This window comes from Chiloscyllium plagiosum, unplaced genomic scaffold (assembly GCF_037043375.1).
Source record: "Chiloscyllium plagiosum isolate Xiang-an unplaced genomic scaffold, Cpla_swu_hap1 HiC_scaffold_34, whole genome shotgun sequence".
NCBI classification, from domain to species: Eukaryota; Metazoa; Chordata; class Chondrichthyes; order Orectolobiformes; family Hemiscylliidae; genus Chiloscyllium; species Chiloscyllium plagiosum.
The window spans coordinates 35,635,925-35,658,986 of record NW_028270172.1 but is presented as its reverse complement, the minus strand read 5'-3'; the positions used below and the strand labels follow the sequence as shown (position 1 = coordinate 35,658,986).

Genomic DNA, 23,062 nt, shown 5'->3' with positions numbered 1-23,062 from the left:
AGGTGAGGGGGGTGAGGTGAGGGGGGGGTGAGGGGTGAGGGGGTGAGGGAGGGGAGGGGAGAGGAGAGGAGGGGGGGAGGGGTGAGGGAGGGAGGGGAGGGAGGGGTGAGGGAGGGAGGGGTGGGGGAGGTGAGGGAGGGTGGGGGGGTGAGGGAGGGGGGGGTGAGGTGAGGGGGGGGTGAGGTGAGGGGGGGGTGAGGAGGGGGGGTGAGGGGTGAGGGAGAGGAGGGGGTGAGGGAGAGGAGGGGGTGAGGGAGGGGAGGGGAGAGGAGAGGAGGGGGGGTGAGGGAGGGAGGGGTGAGGGGGGGAGGGGTGAGGGAGGGAGGGGTGGGGGGGGTGAGGGAGGGAGGGGTGGGGGGGGTGAGGGAGAGAAGGGGGGGTGAGGGAGGGAGGGGTGAGGGAGAGAAGGGGGGGTGAGGGAGGGAGGGGTGGGGGGGTGAGGGAGGGGGGGGAGGGGTAGGGAGGGGGGGGAGGGGTGGGGGGGGTGAGGGAGGGGGGGGAGGGGGGGGAGGGGTGGGGGGGGTGAGGGAGGGGGGGGAGGGGTGGGGGGTGAGGGAGGGGGGGAAGGGTGAGGGAGGGGGAGGGGTGAGGGGGGTGAGGGAGGGAGGGGTGGGGGGGGTGAGGGAGGGAGGGGTGGGGGGGTGAGGGTGGGGGGGTGAGGGAGGGGGGGGAAGGGGGGAGGGGGGGGAGGGGTGAGGGAGGGAGGGGTGGGGAGGTGAGGGAGGGGGGGGAGGGGTGAGGGAGGGGTGGGGAGGTGAGGGAGGGGGGGGAGGGGTGAGGGAGGGGTGGGGAGGTGAGGGAGGGGGGGGAGGGGTGAGGGAGGGGGGGAGGGGTGAGGGAGGGGGGTGACGGGTGAGGGGGGGGAGGGGGGGTGAGGGGGGGGAGGGGTGAGGGGGGGCAGGGGTGAGGGAGGGGTGGGGGAGGGGTGAGGGAGGGGGGGGAGGGGTGAGGGAGGGGGGGAGGGGTGAGGGAGGGGGGGAGGGGTGGGGGAGGGGGGGAGGGGTGAGGGAGGGGAGGGAGGGGGAGGGAGGGGGGGAGGGGTGAGGGAGGGGAGGGGTGAGGGAGGGGGGGGAGGGGTGAGGGAGGGGGGGGAGGGGTGAGGGAGGGAGGGGTGAGGGAGGGGTGAGGGAGGGGTGAGGGAGGGGGGGGGAGGGGTGAGGAAGGGGGAGAGGCGGGGGGGAGGGAAGAGGGAGGGAGGGAGGGGAGGGGTGAGGGGGAGAGGAGGGGGGCAAAGTGAGGGGGAAGGGGTATGGGGAGCAAGGTGGGCTGGGGTGGGCATGGTGAGGGATGGGGGCGGAGAGAGTAGCATGGTGGCAGTAAGGTTGGGGGAGGGGGGCAAGGTGGATCAGCAAGGTGAGGGGGTGGGGCAAAGGGCAGCAAGGTGAGCATGAGGGGGGTAAACAGCAAGGTGAAGGACAGAGAGGAAGGAAGGAGGAAGGGGTAGGAGAGGGGGAGAAAAGGAGAGAGGGGCCAAAGTGGAGAGCAGGGGATGCAGGGTGAGGGGAAGAGAGGGAAAGAGGGGGCAAGTGAGGGGAGAGGGAGAATAGGGCTGAGGGGGAGAGATAGAGTAGAAGAGGAAGTAGAGGAATGGGGGGATAAAGGGGGAATAGTGTGATGGTAGGGGTAGGTATGAAGAGAGGGAGATCAGGTGGGAAAGGGGGAATGACAAGAAGAGAGAGAGAGGGGGGACTGTGATGCAGAAGGTAGGAAGTGGAGGATCTGAGTGGAGTTGTGAGGCTCAAATAAGTGAAGCTGCACCATAAAAATCTTTAAATTCATTCAAATAATCGTGAGCAAAATAATTTATTTTTGCAAAAATGTCACTGCTTTCTAAAACAATGTGCAATAACAATCCAACTTGGGATGTTAAATTAATCGAGTATAATTTGACTGGTGAGAATAAACAGCACTATTGTAATTAGCTTCAAGATTAAGATTTCTGAACTCTGCAGTGAACTGGATTCCAAAATCAAACATTCTGTTGAACTGTCTCCACTTGAGTTTGCAGAGCTCAACCACCAAACCCCCAATTCTCATTTCCCAGTCGCTCACCCCCACCTCTCAACTCCCCATTCGCTAGCACCCCACCACACACTCAGAGTGTAAACTCTTGGAGCCAAAGTTGGGAGCCACTTATCCCAAAGTATGGTTTAATTTGTTCTGTTTTTCAATTTGTCACTTTTGGTTTTATGTTTCCAGGAACGAAGCAATTTATTAAGAAAATGGTATGATTTAATGCTGAAAAACAAAGATGAGCTCGCGAGACTAATTACTGCAGAAAATGTAAGTAAGATACCAATATCAGTAAGTAACTGAAAATATATTGGCCTTTAATATATTCCTCATTGTTGTTTAATTCCTTTATTAAAGCTTATCAAAGGAAATTAATCTGGAAAAATAGTGTATCTATTTTTCTAACAGTAAAAACTGGCTTGAAAATGATGAAGTTAAAAATGACACAACACCAGGTTATAGTCCAACAGGTTTATTTGGAAGTACTTGCTTTTGGAGCGCTGCTCCTTCGTCAGGAAACTGTGGAGCAAGATCATAAGACACAGAATTTATAGCAAAAGATTACACTGCCATGTATCTTCTAGAGTGGTTTGCATGTTTCGGTTCACTAATATGTAAATCCCATAACTTCTTTCAAGTCACATTCTCGAGATAACAAGGTTTTATATAAAGAAGTGACATTTCAGCTCAGACAATGCATTAAAGGTGCGAGGTAAGAGTCTGTTTGTATCCCAGTCTTGAGTCAGACTGGTTCTATTTTAAATAGGAATTTATAAAATGTTAAATGGATTGATAACCTGCAGATTGTATGATTTTTGAGCAAAATAGAATGTGTCTGCAAATACAATTCCGCAACTGCAAATTCACCTCACAAATGTGTGTGTGTGCATGCATGAGAGAGAGTTAATGTGAGTGCGTGCGAAAGTGTGTTTGCGTGTGTGTGTGTGGAGTTTGAATGTGATGGAGTATAATCCTGTGAGAGGGTAGGGGGCATATATATGTGTGTGTATGTGTGTGTGTATATGAAAAAGGGTCAGCACGGGTGTGAGTGTATGTAAGTGTGTGTAGTGTAGTGGGGTTACCTGTAGAGTGACATGAACACAATGTCCCGATTGAGGCCATGACACCTGAAGGTACTCAAGAACACCCTCATAAGAACAGGATATGATGCTCAACTCATCAATCACCAGTTCTGATGTGCCACAGTGAGAAGTCATGATGACTGCCTCAGGAGACAGATATGGGATAGAACCAATAAGGTACACTTCGTTGTCCAGTATTTCCCGGGAGCAGAGAAACTCCGCCATGTTCTTCGTACAACACATTATTGATGAGGATGAGCACCTCGCCAAGATCTTCCCCATGCCTCCACTTCTCACCTTCAAACAATCGCCAAACCTTAAACAGACCATTGTTCGCACCAAAACTGTCCAGCCTTCATGGCAACCACTGCAAGACATGTCAGAGTATCGACATGGATACCACCATTACACGTGGGGACACACCGACCATGTACTTGGCAGGTACTCATGTGACTCAGCCAACATTGTCTATCTTATACACTGCAGGCAAGGATGCTCTGAGTCATGGTACATTGGCGAGACCAAGCTGATGCTATGACAATGGATGAGTGGACAACACACAACAATCACCAGACAGGGATGTTCCCCTGCCAGTTGGAGAACACTTCAGTGATCAGGGACATTCAGCCTTGGATCTTCAGATGACCATCCTCCAAGGCGGACTTCGGTATACGCAACAACGCAGAGTGGCCGAGCAGAAGATGATAGCCACATTTGGTACACATGAGGATAGCCTCAACTGGGAACTTGGGTTCATGTCGCACTACAAGTTTAAGTTATTTCGAAAATGTGACTTAAAAGAGGTTATGGGATTTACATATTAATGAATCAGAACCTGCAACCTATTCTAAAAGATGAAAGACTTAACAGCAATCTAGGTTTGTTCAATATATCATTTCAGTTGCAAGATACTAATCTTTTGCGATAAATTCTGTGTCTTATGATCCTGCTCCACAGCTACCTGATGAAGGAGCAGCGCTCCAAAAGTTAGTACTTCCAGACAACCTTATTGGACTATAACCTCAGCTTGTGTGATTTTTAACTTTGCCCACACAGTCCAACATCAGCACCTCCACATCTTGAAAAAGATGAACACACTTACCCTCAAATTAACGTAGTGTTTCAAGATTGTATGATATTCATAAAGACTGTGAAAACCTCTATCTTGGAAGTGAAAACTCTAAAACCCAGAGTGGTTGAAATGCTGGCAATCAGTCATTACGAATTGAATTCTCCCTGGTTGGGAGCAGTTGGGACTGGAAGCGATCTGGCTGACACTGGCTTTGAAGCAGTAGACTTATTATTGGTTGGAACCGGTTGTAGCTGGTTTCAGTGTGTGCTGTGCTATCTTTGCCCTGCCAGATGTTGTACTGTGTTTAATGTTGCCTATAACTATTTACCATTCACTCCAACCTACTTCCTTCAGATGACAAGAGAATAGAGTCTCTTTTGCTCTTAATCTACTCAGTCCCCTGGGCCTGATGGCATTTATCCTAGGATTCTCTGGGAAGCAAGGGAGGAGATTGCAGAGCCATTGGCCTTGATTTTTATGTCCTCTTTGTCCACAGGAGTAGTGCCAGAAGACTGGAGGATAGCAAATGTGGTTCCCTTGTTCAAAAAGGGGAGTAGGGATAACCCTAGTAACTATAGGCCGGTGAGTCTCACTTCTGTTGTGGGCAAAGTCTTAGAGAGAATTGTAAGGGATAGGATTTATGCACATCTGGATAGGAATAATGTGATCAAGGATAGTCAGCATGGTTTTGTGAAGGGCAGGTCGTGCCTCACAAACCTTATTGAATTCTTTGAAAAGGTGACGAAGGAGGTTGATGAGGGGAAAGCGGTAGATGTGGTATATATGGATTTTAGTAAGGCGTTTGATAAGGTTCCCCATGGTAGGCTACTGCAGAAAATACGGAGATATGGCATTGAGGGTGAGTTGGAGGTTTGGATTAGGAATTGGCTGGATGGAAGAAGACAGAGGGTAGTAGTTGATGGCAAAGTTTCTTCATGGAGTGCCGTCACTAGCGGTGTTCCGCAAGGATCTGTTTTGGGACCATTGCTGTTTGTCATTTTTATAAATGACCTGGAAGAGGGGTTAGAAGGTTGGGTGAGCAAGTTTGCGGATGATACGAAAGTCGGAGGAGTTGTTGACAGTGAGGAAGGATGTGGCAGGTTACAGCAGGATATAGAGAAGCTGCAGAGCTGGGCAGAAAGGTGGCAAATGGAATTCAATGTAGCTAAGTGTGAGGTGATTCACTTTGGGAAGAATAACAAAAAGATGGGGTACTGGGCTAATGGTCGGATACTTGGTAGTGTGGATGAGCAGAGGGATCTTGGTGTCCATGTACACAGATCTCTGAAAGTTGCCACCCAGGTAAATAGTGCGGTGAGGAAGGCATATGGCGTACTGGCTTTTATTGGTAGAGGAATTGAGTTCCGGAGTCCTGAGGTCATGATGCAGTTGTATAAGACTCTGGTGCTGCCGCATCTGGAATATTGTGTGCAGTTTTGGTCGCCATACTATAGGAAGGACGTGGAGGCACTGGAAAGGGTGCAGAGGAGGTTTACCAGGATGTTGCCTGGTATGGAAGGAAGATCGTATGAGGAAAGACTGAGACACTTGGGGCTGTTTTCATTAGAGAGAAGAAGGTTTAGGGGTGACTTGATTGAGGTGTACAAGATGATTAGGGGGTTAGATAGGGTTGACAGTGTGAACCTTTTCCCGCGTATGGAGTCGGGTATTACAAGGGGGCATAGCTTTAAATTAAGGGGGGGTAGATATAGGACTGAAGTTAGGGGTAGGTTCTTCACTCAGCGAGTCGTAAGTTCATGGAATGCCCTGCCAGTAGCAGTGGTGGACTCTCCCTCTTTATGGGCATTTAAGCGGGCATTGGATAGGTATATGGAGGATAGTGGGTTAGTATAGGTTAGGTGGGCTTGGATCGGCGCAACATCGAGGGCCAAAGGGCCTGTACTGCGCTGTATTCTTCTATGTTCTATGTACTCATCTGTTTACTTCACCCGTGCAAGCATAATTTTCAATTCAGTCATATCAAAGAATCTTTGTTTCTTTTCAGAATCCCTCTTGTTTAGATTTTCTTCTGACAAATAGAATATCAAAAGTTTTTTCTATCTGACTTCCTTTGCCAGTGCCTCAGCAACAGGAAGATGAACATAGCAAATCAAGCAGGAGGCATTCCATACACTTGTGCCTGCAATAAAATTGAAATTGGAATTCAGTTTAAGAATGTGAATTTCATGTTTCTGAAATTTATAAAAAGTTGTCATAAAATTTAAGAGGTTCATAATTAGTAATTGTCATTTCTCGAGCTTGGATTTACAACCTCAAGTTTTCAAAACAAAAAATTAAAAGGCTGGAGGAAAAACATACTTAAAAATTATTTAATTCTATGACTTAAATATTTGCTGTGTATTGCTTCAAAGCATAAGATATAATTACTGACCATTCTTCTCATTTGGGTCAGGTCATACCCTGGTTCTCTTATAAAAGTTAACTGCTATTAAGTAAAAGCATGTTTTATATTCACTCGTTTCAGTTTACTTTTTATTTTTACCTGAAACTCTACAAATTGGAATGTATTGGTGAGCTTTAGTTTGCAGCTTAGAAGTACAATATAATTTGCAGCCCTTTTATGTTCGAATCAGTAAGGTGATTGAGCCTCCAGTTCACAGAGGGTAGATGTCACTCACCTTTTTATTTTATTAATTCAAGGAATGTGAGCATTACAGGAAAGGTCAACTTTTGTAGACTATCCTAATTGCTCTAGATTGGTGAGCTGCTTTCTTGAACTCATTTATTCAATGATAAAGTCAGCTAATAGCAATACTTTCTGTATTCGTATTTGCAAAGAATCAGAATTTGAAGAATTCATCAATATCCCCAATTATCAGCCCTTCATTAAACACAAAGCCACAGCACACAAGAAAAGCATTAGTTTTCTAGATACCATAGTATTTAAATTGACTTAAGACATAAATTAGAAACAAAAGTTTTTTCAAAATGACTGACACACTTCTACACACAGCTACTGTCTGGGTACATACTGGCCTGGTAAGGCAACTGCTCTGCCCAGAATCATAAGAAACTACAGAAGGTTGTGTGCACAGCATAGACCATCACGGAAGCTAACCTCTCATCTATGGACTCCATTTATGCATATCATTGCCACGGGAAGGCTGCCAACACCATCAAAGACCCCTCCCACCCCAGTAAAGCTCTCCTCCAACCTCTTCCGTTAGGCAGAAGATACAGAAGCTTGAACACGTGCACAAGTACGCTTCTTCCCTGCCATTATTAGACTGGTGAATAGACTCGCTACTTCAAATAATGTTGATCTTGTTAATGTTGTTCTCATACACATCCTATGCAGTGTGACCTGTATACCTTACTCTGTCCAAGTTTTTTTTCACCCTATGATCTGTATGTCCCTGGTTTCTATGATCTGTCTATACTTCTTGCAACAAAGCTTCTCACTGTACTTAGGTACACGTGACAATAAATCAAATCAATTCATCAACCATTGCCTGAGATACAGTGGACAAAATGTATACTGATGAGACCACGTCTAATGCATTTCCAACTCACCTCAAAAGCTGGAATTTTTACCCAGGCAGTTTCTGCCCTTTTTATTGCATCTTGGGTCAAGCCTAAGTTTTTGACCATGTTTATGACAATGGCATCTACTACATTTTTTCCCTTGTGCAACTCTGAGCTGGAAATTCCGCATGTATTTAATTAATTAGTAAGAAATTTATGACTTAGTGATTTAAAGTCTTCTTGGCTCAAAGTAAAGTGAATATTCCCCTGTTATCAGGTTTAAAGTTGTTTTCTGTCCTTTGCAGCCTGAGCCCCTATAGTCTTATCTTCTCTTCCACCCTCTATCCCTCCAATATCTTGCTGTTTCCATCTCCTTTCTCACCCCATACACCCCTTGAGGCTTGCATCTCTTCCCCCTCCCCCCAACCTCTGACCTCCATCTCCCACCTATATCCTACACTCTTAACATTCTTTCTCCCTCTTCCTGTGCCCATTTCTTGTGGCCTCTATTTCATCCCCAACACTGCTTGCAGCCTCAACCTTCCCTTGCATTTCACACCTATGTCTCGCTCACTCCATTTTCTCTCCTGCTTCACCCCAACTCCACATCTTATAGCCTCATCTTCTCACTCCACTCCACCTCTTATGACCTATATTTTCACACCACCCTGTCTTCTTGTGGCTGCCATTACCTCCCCTCTTTTATCTTTTCCTGCCCACTCATTGTGGCTTTCTTTACTCATTGTTGCTCATCCATCACGTCTTAGGTTGCTTCTGTCTTTCTCAAAATTATCCCTGTATATTTGGGTTTATACTGCCAGTTTATCGTTTATATGTGGTATAAAGTGGAGGTTGACCCCCCCCCCGAGAACTAAAACCGAAACACCCAAAGAGGAGCACCTTGCCCCATAATGTGTAAAAGGAATGTGAAAAGTAGTGTAACCTGCTTTTCAGCAACTTCTAGTGGTTAACTAAAATAAATCCCTGACACTCACTTTAAAATTAACAAGTCATAATTTACTTATCTAACTCTAACAGCGAACAAATTAACTAAACCATTAACAAACGGAATAAAACCCTTCTAACTGCTAACTATTCCCGAATAAAGCAAGATTCTAATAGTATGCTGTTCCAACAAGTCTCACTCATATAAAAAAAAATTGAATTCAGTCTCTCCAAAATTACAGCCAGGTTAGGTGTCTTCTGGGATATTCTGTGCCTTGTCCGTCAATTCTTCTGTCAGGAATATTATCTGGTTGTGCTGTTGGTACCAGTGTTATTGAGATGGTGCTTTCCCTAAGACACAGAGGAGGCTGTGAGAGCCAGCGGTTATCTCTTGAGAGCTGACAGCCATTAGCTCAGGGGTCTTTGTCCAACTGCCCCCTTCTTTTCATACATTTCAATATTTCTTACAATAGGATTGGCCCTATGTTGTCAAGACCATCAGACTTAAATTTAATAGGGTTTTGGTATCTAAGCACCTGGTTCAAATTGATTGGCTAAATGCAAAAGCCTGTTGTCTGCTTTAAAAAAAATACTGCTGCTTGGCCTGGTAACATTTCAATTCAAATGTTTCAGTTCGCAGTCTCTGTGTGCTTTCAAACTTTCAAACTGCTGCTCACAGGCATCCATTTTAAATCTCTAAGCACAGAAAAAGTGCATAATCTTTTAAAGGGAATGTTTTTCCCCCCTAGCACTTTACAAACACCAAATTCTCACTTCCTGACTCCCAATCTACAAGTACTCGACCCAACTTCACAACAGTATGAAGTCCAAATTACTTTGCTTTGATAGTTAACAGGACCAGCCAAATATTGTTTTGCATATGTCGTGGAGTACAATGTCAGAAGTATTGATGTATCGTTCTTAATATGTTACTGATTTATTTAGTTTTATGTTTGTCTTAATATTTGATTTCTGAACCAGATTGTAATGCTGCATATTGATTAGATTTGTTGCTTTCATTCTAAGCAGGAGTCTGCTTCCATCTGCATATGGCTGTGTGCTGTCAGTGCTGTACAACGTAAATGTGAATACTTTTACAGTTGTTTCTTCATTCTTTCCATAGTAATTCTAACACTTAGCAAATTATTCTCTCTAGGGAAAACCAATGAAGGAAGCCTTAGGTGAAACATTATACGCTGCATCATTCCTGGAGTGGTTTTCAGAAGAAGCTCGTCGAGTGTATGGAGATGTCGTTCCTACTTCTTCCCTTGACCGTAGGATCCTAATTCTGAAGCAGCCAATAGGAGTATCTGCTGTTATAACTCCTGTGAGTGCAATACATCAACCTGTGTATCATTAGTGTTACATCATTGAAGCCTTTGTTGACAAAGAACATTTTCATGTGGGTGACACACTGCTTAGCATTGCTGCTTCATAGTGACAGGGATCCGGGTTTGATTCCAGCCTTAGGCAGTTGATTGTGTGGAGTTTTGATGTTCTCCCCATGTCTGTGTGGGTTTCCTCTGAGTGCTCTAGTTTCCTCCCACAGTCCAAAGATGTGCTGGTTTTGTGGATTGGTTGTGCTTAAGAAAACATGCCCCATAGTGTCCAGGGATATGCATATCATGTGGGTTATCCATGGTAAACGCTGCATGTGGGGTTGTGGGATGGGGATGTGGGTTTAGGTGAATAATGTTTGGAGGGTCAGTGCACACTCTTTGGGCCAGATGGCTTCTTTCTACACTGTAGGGATTGTGTTATATTTATTGTTTATTAGGACCAATGTTCCTGAAATATACTGCAAAATGCTCACAATGTATAATGTTGCAGTTGAACTGAAGCAATGCCATGCTACTAATGGGTCGGTTATGTAAAATCCCTGATAAATTATAATTCTGGTTTCTGCTACTCCAGCAGTAGGATGATTTACTGTTAGTGCTCTAAAGAACATTGTCGTGGGACTGACGAACACAAGTGGATGCTAAGGGTTTAAGTCAACATTGTGATTCTGCTAGTCGTGGCGTGACTCCAATGGAGGTTTTACTGAATAAGAAGATTGGTGGGTTCAAGTCCGAATTAAAAGACTTGAGTGGCTAATTGGCTCCCACAGTAATGACGAAGGGCTGCATCTATGTGAATGTTGTCATCTAGATGAGAGAGTCCAACCAAAGCCTCTTCTGCCACATTTCATGCATTTATCAAAGAAAAATGGGCAATATTAAATAAAAAGCAAACATTTTAAATTGTAGGAGCTTAGGTAAGGAAAGTATTGGACTTATTTTTGTAACAGAGGGAAATTTTCATGCAGATTGAGATGACGTAGCTAAAGCATTAAGTTAAAGCTTTGCATCCGTTGTTACAAAAGAAGTGGAAAACGTGTGATTGCTCTCTAGAAGAGAAAAAGTCTTAGACAGTATAGTAATAGAGAAGTTATACTGAAAGGATTAGCATTTCATCTGGTTTAAAGGTATGAATCCTCAGTTTGCTGAAGAATCAGAATAGAAGTAATAGATGCATATGCTACATTCTTTCAACCCTCATTGAATCCAACAGGAGGATTTGAGAAATGGAAGGATTCTAATCTTGTATCATTACTCAAGAAAGGAGAAGAGGGATAATCGCAAAACTTCAGACAAGCTAACCAAACACTGGCATTGAGAAAATTATTAAATATAATTATTAGAGCCAAAATAAACTGCAGTTCAGAAAAATACAGACTTATCAAGGAAAGGCAGCAAACATTTGTTGCAGGCAAATCATGTATGAGTGACTTGACTCAATTATTTGAGACCATGATGTTGATCAAAGTACATTTGAGATTGTTTATATAGATTTTCGCCATGATTTTAGTAAATTGACTTATGGGAGAACTTTTTGAAAAAAGATCAATGCCTTTGAATTTAAGTAATCAGTGCTGATTTGTTCCTGGAAATGGCTCAGTGACAGAAAGTAGAGGATTTTGGTAAGTGAATAGAAGGCGTGATACTCCTCCTCCTCCACCTCCCCCCAACCCCCAGGCCAGTCCAGCCCATGACAATTACTACCCATTTGACTGCATCTCAGATCACAAATATAACAATTGGCAATAGCACCGACTGCTTGCTTCTGCTTAGCTGAACATTCCTTTAATGGGTTTAAAACATCTGTTTCTACTTCACAGCCTCTCTCTCCCACTACCTTAAAGACTCCCTCTCTCACCTATTCTGCTGTCCCCCACCCCCATTCCCCCACTCCCCCACCACCTTACAATCTTTGACTCCCTTCCTTTCCGCATTGCAGCCTCTCCCTATCTTTCCCAACCCCTTGTAACCTCCTCCTCTCCAAAACCCCATCCTGGGGCCAGCAGAAGGCTGTCTAAACAGAAGACTTCTGGCTTTGACAAAATGGTGACTGGTTCCCAGGCCCATCAGAAAGGCAACTGGCTCCCAGGCTGGCCTCAGTAAATAGGTCACTCTCTGTCCCACTGGCCTCAACAAATAGGCATCTAGCCATTAGAGCTCCTCATGAGACTGTTTCACAGCTAGCACATACTTAGCTAGCTGCTCATTCCTCTTCCAATCTACCGAATTTCATGCTGATGGAATAGGTTCACTGTTAGCAGCAAGTCAAAGGGAGAACCAGTCAATTATTGGAGGAGCAGCAGTTCCCTGTTTATCCTTCCATTTTCTCTGATTGGTTGCTCTGAGAGTTAATTTTCTCACATAATCTGTATGTTTCAGAGGTAGATTCATTGTATTTTGAGTGGGTGTTATGAAGATGGAGGTGTGTACTGTACCTTTGAGAGAGTGAAAGCTGGCAAGGACTGACAGAAAGCATAGAGTATGTTGAGCAATTTAAAAATGTAACATTTGGTTGTAAATAAATAGCTGGAGCTGCATTGTTATGGTACACAATAAATTCAAATTTGTTTAATCAATTTAAATTATGCCCCAACATACCAAACTCCAATCGAATCTGAATTTTAATGTTTTGACGACATCAGACCAATGAGACAGTCTGATGTTTTTGGCTACATAAAATTGGGTATTTTGAATAGTTGTGGAGAATAGCAACAAACAGCAAAGCATCAACAGACTGCTAGCAGAATAGGGTCTCTGAAGGGTACCTGTCAATAAGAAAGTTGTGCAGCAGAAGACCGAAGATAAGACAACCCAGGAAAATCTACAGAGGAGAATCGACACAGCTGGCTAGTTTTGAAACATGATCATTTTTGTAAATTTTAATCGGGGTTTTTATCGGACCAGTATTGTAGAGTGCGAGGTAAAAGCTAGGTTGAAGAGAAAGGAGTTGTAAATAGAAGTTGTCTAATGTTCTCTTTTGGACTTAAAGAATAAAATGTTAATTTTTCCTTTAAATAGTGATATTTGCGATAGTTCTTTGCCACTCGAAATTTCACAGATTACGGCACGAAATGAGTTTCTCTGTATGTCTGGTTTAAATTAGCAGAGGGGTTTACCTCGTGAACTAACATTGGGTGATTCCCATTTGGAAGATGCCTCGCAGCAGTGTTCCCCAGCTGTCCATTTTGAGTCTATTACTTTTCAGTTTTGAAGGCACTATAGGACCAGAAGAGATAGGAGAAGAAATAGATCATTTGGCCTTTCAAGTCTGCTCTGCCCTTCAGTCATGGGTGATATATTTCTCAAACCCACCCATCCTCGTGCCTTCTCTCCTTTCAAATTAAGAACACATCTATCTCTCTCTTAAGTATGCTCAATGACTTGGCCCCATCATGCTTCTGTGGCAGTGAATTTCATAGATTCATCATCCCTGGCTGAAGAAACTCCTCCTCATCTTAGTTCTAAAAGGTCGCCTCTTCCCTCTCAGGCTATGTCCTGGGGCCTAGTCTCTCTTACTAGGGAAAACATCTTCTCCACATCTACTCTATCCAGGACTCTACATATTCTGCAAGTTTCAATCAGATCCCCCCTCGTCCTTCTAAACTCCATTGAGCACAGACCGAGAGTCCTCAATCGCTCATTATATGACAACCTTTTCATCCCCAGGATCATCTTATAACCCTCCTCTGGATACCCCCTGCCAAGACCAACACATCCTTCCTTTGTTATGGGACCCAGCACTGCTCACAATACCCCAAATGTGGCCTAACCATAGCCTGATACAGCCTCAGTAGTACATCTCTGCTCTTGAATTCTAGCCCTTGCAAAATGAATGCTAACATTGCTTTCCAAACTGCCTGCATGTTAACTTTCAGTGAATCTGAACTAGGACTGCTTAGTCTCCTTGTGCTTTAGATTTCTGAAGCCTTTCCCCATTTAGAAAATGCCAACTTTCGGTTTTGAGTCTGTTACATTTTTCTTTTTTTTAATTAATAATCTAGCCTCTGATGTAGGAAACGTTATTATAATTTTTGTAGATCTTGGCGAGGATAAATGTAGAGTTAAAAGTGACATAGGATGGTGAAATTGGAAGAAGCATGACAGGTAGAGTTCAGTGAAAAGGAGTCATGTAATACATTAATGTAGAAAGTACATATCTCAGTGCGCAGAAGAATGATATCAGACTCAAAACATAAACTTTGTTTCTTTCTACACAGATGCTGCCAGACCTGTTGAGTTTCTCCAGTGTCTTCTGTTTTTAGCTTTAAATCAACAGCATCCTTTGCTTTTACATTTTGCTTACATCCCAGGTGTAGCCGTTAACCCATGGCAATGTGACTCAAAGGCAGAAGTGCAGCAGGCATCTATATGTTGCAATATAACATACCATTTAGTGAGAGAGATTGCAATCAGGAAATGGGGAAATTTGCCAAACTATTATGCTATTTTGCCATGGTATCCTTGTTCATGTTTTCGATTTCATCAGGTAGTACCCTAAGAAAATTTAACCTTTTAACCTCTGTGAAACCTTCTAACTTTTGTTGTTTTATTTGCAGTGGAATTTTCCTAGTGCCATGCTCACACGAAAGGCTGGGGCAGCCTTGGCTGTAGGCTGCACTGTGGTTGTGAAACCAGCTGAAGATACTCCTCTATCTGCATTGGCACTGGCAGAGGTGAGTTCTGCTGAATATACGTAGCAGCTGCAAACTGAAAAGGAAATTATTTGAGACCTCGGATTTTATATGTCAAGGAAGAGATAAGATGAACATTTACAGTGAGTAATGCTTCAATTCATCTCATTTCCATATAGCAACCCTCCCATCAGGTACCTGCTGGGAGATTTAGGAACACCAGTTTAGGAACACTATCAAAAAATCCTTTGTGTGCAACCACACCACACCTGTAAACTTCAAAGACATTCTTTGCCACATGGTGTGATGAGCATCTACCAAATTTCCTCTTGTAAACCCATTCCTCCTTACATAGAACATAGAAAAGTACAGCACAGAACAGGCCCTTTGGCCCACGATGTTGTGCCGAAGTTTAATCCTAATGTAAAATATAATACCTTAACCTACACACCCCTCAACAGACTGCTATCTATGTTCATATCCAGCAGTCGCTTAAATGACCCTAATGACTCTGCTTCCACCACCACCGCTGGCAACGCATCCCATGCATTCACAACTCTCTACGTAAAGGACCTACCTCTGATGTCTCCTCTATACCTTCCTCCTAATATCTTAAAACTATGACCCCTCGTACCAGTCAATCCTGCCCTGGGGAAAAGTCTCTGGCTATTGACTCTATCTATTCCGCTCATTATCTTGTATATCTCGATCAGGTCACCTCTCTTCCTCCTTCTCTCCAGAGAAAAAAGTCGAAGCTTATTCAACCTTTCTTCATAAGGCAAGCCCTCCAGTCCAGGCAGCATCCTGGTAAACCTCCTTTACACCCTCTCCAAAGCCTCTGTATCTTTCCTATAGTAGGGCGACCAGAACTGGACACAATATTCCAAGTGTGGTCTCACTAGAGACTTGTAGAGCTGTAGCAAAATCTCGCAGCTCTTAAAGTCAACCCCCCTGTTAATGAAAGCCAAAACATCATATGCTTTCTTAACAACCTTATCCACTTGGGTGGCAACTTTGCGGGATCTATGTACTTGCACACCCAGATCCCTCTGTTCCTCCACACTGCCAAGAATTCTGTCTATAATCCTATATTCAGCATTCGGGTTTGACCTTCCATCACATCGCATTTATCCAGGTTGAACTCCATCTGCCGCTTCTCAGCCAACTCTGCATCCTGACTATGTCGCGCCACAGCCTGCAATAGCCCTCGATACTACTGACAGCACCTCCAACCTTTGTGTCATCTGCAAATTTACTAACCTACCCCATAACCTCCTCATCCAAGTCATTTATAAAATCTACAAAGAGCAGAGGTCCAAGAACAGAGCCCTAAGGGATCCCACTCAACGCTATCCTCCAGGCAGAATACAACCACTCTCTGCCTTCTGTCAGCCAATCAATTCTGAATCCAGATAGCCAAATCTCCCTAAATCTCATACTTCCTGACTTTACGAATGAGCCAACCGTGGGAAACTTTATCAAATGCCTTGCTGAAGTCCATATACACCACATTCACCTGATGAAGGAGCGGCTAGTGCTTCCAATTAAACCTGTTGGACTATAACCTGGTGTTGTGTGATTTTTAACTTTGTACACCCCTATCCAACACTGACATCTCCGAATCCTGAAAAGACAAGGACTTGATTGTGTAAGGTAATAAACAAAATACAGAGCTGAAAATGTGTTGCTGGAAAAGCACAGCAGGTCAGGCAGCATCCAGGGAACAGGAGAATCGACGTTTCGGGCATAAGCCCTTCTTCAGGAAGGGCACATCCCTTCCTGAAGAAGGGCTTATGCCCGAAACGTCGATTCTCCTGTTCCCTGGATGCTGCCTGACCTGCTGTGCTTTTCCAGCAACACATTTTCAGCTCTGATCTCCAGCATCTGCTGACCTCACTTTTTTCTCAATAAACAAAATACAAGCAGATGGATTCAGGTGACTTCATAGAACTAAGGGCCATTCATACGATCCTTGGAGAGGGCAAGGAGCAGTCACCTCCTCAAAGAACGCAATAAGATTTGTGAGGCATGACTTGCCCCTCACAACGCCATGCTGAACATAGAACATAGAAAAATACAGTGCAGTACAGGCCCTTTGGCCCTCGATGTTGCGCCGAACCAAGCCCACCTAACCTACACTAGCCCACTATCCTCCATATGCCTATCCAATGCCCGTTTAAATGCCCATAAAGAGGGAGAGTCCACCACTGCTACTGGCAGGGCATTCCATGAACTCACGACTCGCTGAGTAAAGAATCTACCCTTAACATCTGTCCTATACCTACCACCCCTTAATTTAAAGCTATGCCCCCTTGTAATAGCTGACTCCATACGTGGAAAAAGGTTTTCATGGTCAACCCTATCTAAACCCCTAATCATCTTGTACACCTCTATCAAGTCACCCCTAAACCTTCTTTTCTCCAATGAAAACAGCCCCAAGTGCCTCAGCCTTTCCTCATACAATCTTCCTACCATACCAGGCAACATCCTGGTAAACCTCCTCTGCACCCGTTCCAGTGCCTCCACATCCTTCCTATAGTATGGCGACCAAAACTGCACACAATACTCCAGATGCGGCCGCACTAGAGTCTTATACAACTGCAGCATGACCTCAGGGCTCCGGAACTCAATTCCTCTACCAATAAAAGCCAGTACGCCATATGCCTTCATTACTGCACTATTTACCTGGGTGGCAACTTTCAGAGATCTGTGTACATGGACACCAAGATCCCTCTGCTCATCCACACTACCAAGTATCCGACCATTAGCCCAGTACCCCATCTTTTTGTTACTCTTACCAAAGTGAATCACCTCACACTTACCTACATTGAACTCCATTTGCCACCTTTCTGCCCAGCTCTGCAACTTATCTATATCCCGCTGTAACCTGACACAGCCTTCCTCACTGTCAACAACTCCACCAACTTTCGTATCATCCGCAAACTTGCTCACCCAACCTTCTAGCCCCTCCTCCAGGTCATTTATAAAAATGACAAACAGCAATGGTCCCAAAACAGATCCTTGCGGAACACCGCTAGTAACTGCACTCCAAGATGAACCTTTACCATCAACTACTACCCTCTGTCTTCTTCCAGCCAGCCAATTCCTAATCCAAACCTCCAACTCACTCTCAATGCCATACCTCCGTATTTTTTGCAGTAGCCTACCATGGGGAACCTTATCAAACGCCTTACTAAAATCCATATACACCACATCTACCACTTTACCCTCGTCTACCTCCTTAGTCACCTTCTCAAAGAATCCAATAAGGTTTGTGAGGCACGATCTGCCCTTCACAAAACCATGCTGACTATCCATGATCACATTACTCCTATCCAGATGTTCATAAATCCTATCCCTTACAATTCTCTCTAAGACTTTGCCCACAACAGAAGTGAGACTCACCGGCCTATAGTTACTAGAGTTATCCCTACTCCCTTTCTTGAACAAGGGAACCACAGTTGCTATCCTCCAGTCATCTGGCACTATTCCTGTAGACAACGAGAACATAAAGATCAAGGCCAATGGCTCTGCAATCTCCTCCCTTGCTTCCCAGAGAATCCTAGGATAAATGCTATCAGGCCCAGGGGACTTATCTATTTTCACCCTTTCCAGAATTTCCAACATCTCTTCCCTACATACCTCAAAGCCGTCCATTCTAATTAATTGTGACTCAGTATTCACATCGGCAACAATGTCCTGTTCCTGAGTGAATACTGACGAAAAGTATTCATTCAGTGTCTCCCCAATCTCTTCAGCCTCCACATGCAACTTCCCACTACTATCCTTGACTGGACCTATTCCTACCCTAGTCATTCTTTTATTCCTGACATACCTATAGAAAGCCTTAGGGTTTTCCCTAATCCTACCAACTAAGGACTTTTCATGTCCCCTCCTTGCTGCTCTTAGTTTTCTCTTCAGACCCTTCCTGGCTACCTTATAACTCTCAATCGCCCCAACTGAACCTTCACGCCTCATCTTTACATAGGCCGCCCTCTTCCATTTAACAAGGGATTCGAATTCCTTATTAAACCACGGCTCCCTCACACGACCCTTTCCCCCCTGCCTGACAGGTACATACTTATCAATGACACTCAATTGTTGCTCCTTGAACAAGCTCCACATATTAATTGTGCCCATGCCTTGAAGCCTACTTTTCCAAGCCACGCATCCTAAGTCGTGCCTCACTGCATCATAATTTCCCTGCCCCCAGCTATAACTCTTGCCCTGCAGTGCACACTTATCCCTCTCCATCACTAGAGTAAAAGTCACCGAATTGTGGTCACTGTCCCCAAAGTGCTCACCTACCTCCAATTCTAACACCTGGCCTGGTTCGTTACCCAGAATCAAATCCAGTATGGCCTCACCTCTTGTTGGCCTTCAACTGACTGCCATCAATCACGCTATGCTTTGCCAAATAGTCATAAATCCTATCCATCAGAATTCTTTCCAAAACTTTGCTGACCACAGACATAAGACTCTGGATTAGTGGTGCTGGAAGAGCACAGCAGTTCAGGCAGCATCCGAGAAGCAGTAAAATCGATGTTTCGGGCAAAAGCCCTTCATCAGGAATACAGCTTTTTTCAGGACACAAGACTGACTGGTCTGTAATTGCCAGGAATTTCCCTATTACCCTTCTTGAAAAGGGGAATAACATTCGCCTCCTTCCAATCCTCCGATACAACTCCCGTGGAGAGTGAGGAAGCAAAGATCTTCGCCAGCGGCTTAGCAACCTCCTTTCTCGCTTCCCAGAGCAGCCTAGGATAAATCTGATCTGGCTCTGGGGTCTTATCGATCTGGCTCTGGGGTCTTATCGATCTGGCTCTGGGGTCTTATCAATCTTAATGTTTTCCAAAATTTTCAGCTCATCAACTTCATCAATCTTGATCTGGTCAAGACTGTATCCAAGTTCCTCAAAGTTCTCATTCACAACAAGTTCCCTTTTCTTAGTGAAAATTGAAGCAAAAAACCCATTTAGGGCTTCCCCTATCTGTCAGACTTCACGCACAAGTTCCCTCCGCTATCCCTGATCAGCCCTACCTTCTCCCTGGTCATTCTTTTATTCCTCACTTATGAGCAAAATGCCTTTGGGTTCTCCCTAATCCTTCCTGCCAAGCCTTTTTTGTGCCCCCCCTCCCCAGCTTACCTCAGTCCATTACTGAGCTCCTTTCTAGCAAGCCTGTTATCCTCTAAAGCTGTGCTAGATCCTTGCTTCCTCCACCTTACATAAGCTGCCTTCTTCCTTTTGAAGAGAAGTTCCTCTGTTCTCGTCATCCAAGGTTCCTTAATCCTACCCCTTCTTACCTGTCTCAGAGGAACAAATTCGTGCATCGCTCACAACAACTGCTCCTTAAATAGATTCCAGCATGTCTGCTGTGCTCATTCTGTGGAATAATTGCTCCCAGTCTATACTTCTCAACTCCCGTCTGATAGCATCATAATTTCCTTTTCCCCAATTAAATATCTTCCCTCAGTAACTTCTCCTTGCCCTCTCCAAGGATTGGATGAATGGCCCTTAGTTCTATGAAGTCACCTGAACCCATCTGCTTGTATTTTGTTTATTACCTTACACAATCAAGTCCTTGCCTTTTCAGGATTCGGAGATGCCGGTGTTGGACTGGGGTGTACAAAGTTAAAAATCACACAACACCAAGTTATAGTCCAACAGGTTTAATTGGAAGCACTAGCTTTCGGAGCGACACTCCTTCATCAGGTGGTTGAAGCTAGTGTGCTTCCAATTAAACCTGTTGGACTATAACCTGGTGTTGTGTGATTTTTAACTTTGTCTTTTCAGTGAATAGAAAACCAAAGAAACATATTCATCTTGCTCATCCATGTGTTTCAAGTTGGGGTTTGTCTTTGTCTTCTCAGTGTGAGCTTCAGAACCCCAGTACCATTCTGTTCTATATTCAGTTCCAAAGAAGTCATATTTGACTCAAAACATTAACTCTGCCTCGCTCTCTCCGCAAATGCTATTAGATGTATTGAGCATTTGCTGTTTTAATTGCATATTTTCAGCACCTAATTTGCTTTTACTGACCATACAGACGAGTTTCAATTATAAATAAAGTGGTACCACATACTTGTTTTGGGTGATTTGAGTGGTTGAGCAAGCTGAACCTCTATACTAGAGTTGGGGATGGTTTTCAACAGTCAAGCTATTGTGTTCTGCATAATGAGTGGGGGTATCAGTCAAACAGGCAGAGATACCTTGCCTTTTAGTGTTAGTGTCAGATACATTAGTAATGTTGACTTTGAAAGATAAGTTAGCTCATTAACCAATTTATTGGTTTACAATTGGTCTTGTGTCAAGTCCATGATCTGTAAGTGAAAACATGTTGACCTATTTGAGATCAGTGTATCCCAAGCACACAGTGTAGGTGTTATTCTTATCACCTTTGAACTATTTAATAAATTTCTAGCAGCAAGTCTGTTGTAACAAACATCATGGTTAGTTATCACAGTGAACTCAAGAGAAAAGCGTCTCTGTAAATGCTTAGCTACTCTTGTATTAGAAGTTGCAGTGGTGGGTGTCTCAGGTATTTCTTTGACCTCGCTTTGCTTTTGCTCTAACAAAATGATGTAAAGAATGTCCGGTCTTGAATCCATTAAATAACCATTTTTAATTAGTGACTTCTGTGTCACTGATTCCCAATCAGACAAGTAATGTTTCTTCCCTACTTGCCTAATCAAATCCCTTCTGTAATATTTTAAAGACATGTTATTATCACAGGTTTATAAAAACAGTTACAGATTTGTTTATATTTAACTGCATTTATGTATTGTTGAAGTATTGTACTCTGTAAAAATATTGGAATATCCATCTTAAAGTTTGCTTGAGATGTGCATGTAAAAATGTGCATGAAACTAGTTTGATTTTGCATCATGGAGGGAGAGAACACTGGAGTTGAATCATTCAGGATCAGTAGGTCATACTTAGGGAGTTCAGACAAAATAAGTTAAATATTTGATTTTATATTTCTTACCACTTTGAAATGGAACCTTTTTAATAGAGCTCTCTTTAATTCCGGATGTAACAGTTTCTTACGAGTTAATGCAGTGCATTGCTGTTTCTTATTAGCTTGCTGAACAGGCTGGGATTCCTGCGGGAGTTTTCAATGTAATCCCCTCTTCCAAGACCAAAACGCCTTCTGTAGGAGAGGTGCTTTGTACAGATCCTCTTGTTGCTGCAATCTCTTTTACTGGTTCCACAGCCACTGGAAAGGTGGGTATTTGGTGTTTGATGATGAGCTGAATTTTACTGATGCATCTTGTTACATTGCTTGACCTACTTGCAAGTTGTTGATGCTTTATTCCTTGAAAATATTCAGTCAAGTTGCATGAGACATTTAGGGTAATGTTTTTGTTTTCATACTGAAACTAGTTTGCAAGATGTACAGGATTAATACACTGAAATTTGACAATAAATCCTTGGAGAATATGTAAACAGACGATAATGTACTTTATAACAATTGTTATAATGTAATAAACCATTGGAATCTACTTCATTATCTAGGTAAGAAGTTTGATCCATAGGATGGCTCATTGGATGAAAGTATAAAGTGAATGTAACTGAGGTTACTCTGATTTGTTTTTAATCTCGTTGTAACTTTTGCCAACTGTTCTAATTTGGCTTATAATGAATAGCCTAAATACTGTGAGATAAATAGGAAAGGTCCGATCGAATAATCTGTTCAATAATATTGGTATTTTAGAACTTTATGATATATTTCTTGTGCATTATCTACTCCTGTTGCTATCCCTACTTAAACCTGGCTCATTGTCCCAAGTCAAGTCCTGGAATTCTATAAAGACAGATACTCTGTAATTGATCCCTGGCATATTCTTTTAGCTGTGTAATTATAATTGCAGTTGTAAAGCCTCCAATAGGCAAGTCGTTAAAAGTACATCTTTACTGACTTCATTCATAGTTCTTTGCGTCTTTCTGAGAGTGTAGGTTTATATATGAAACATTATGTTGCTGCCCAAACTACTTCATGCAGTCAAGTTGAATTCGTAGAAGAGCAGGAGTAGGCCATTCGGCCCTTTGTTCCTACTACTCCATTCAATATGATCATTATTGATTGTCCAACTCAGTGTTTGTTGCCACTTGCTCCTCATACATCTTTGATCCCTTTAACTCCAAGAGCTATATCTAACTTCTTGAAGATATTCAGTGCTTTGGTCTCAATCGCTTTCTGTGGCAGAGAATTCCTCTGACTCACCCTGTCTGAGTGAAGAAATTCCTCCTCATCACAGTCTTAAATAGCCCATCCCATATCCTTATACTGTGACGCCTGGTTCTGGACTCCCTGATCATCAGGAATATCATTCCTATATTTATCCTGTTTAGCCATTAGGATTTTATAGGTTTCTATGTGATTGTCCCTCATCTTTCTATACTCCATTGAGTATAGTCCTAACTGATCCAGTCTGTCGTCATACAGAAGTCTTTCCAACTTGTGATTTGTCAACAATTACATGACTTCACCC

The 23,062-nt window shown here is 43.7% G+C and overlaps 1 protein-coding gene across 1 annotated transcript in view; it reads left to right on the top strand.

Moving 5' to 3' along the window:
• aldh5a1 (aldehyde dehydrogenase 5 family, member A1 (succinate-semialdehyde dehydrogenase)) overlaps window positions 1–23,062 on the top strand; it is a 32,150-nt gene that overhangs the window by 1,015 nt on the left and 8,073 nt on the right. Inside the window, exons 2-5 of the mRNA XM_087978602.1 lie at window positions 2,200–2,283; window positions 9,755–9,925; window positions 14,495–14,611; window positions 21,651–21,794. Coding sequence (XP_087834728.1) covers window positions 2,200–2,283; window positions 9,755–9,925; window positions 14,495–14,611; window positions 21,651–21,794 — 516 coding nt within the window. The remainder of the gene's footprint in view (window positions 1–2,199; window positions 2,284–9,754; window positions 9,926–14,494; window positions 14,612–21,650; window positions 21,795–23,062) is intronic.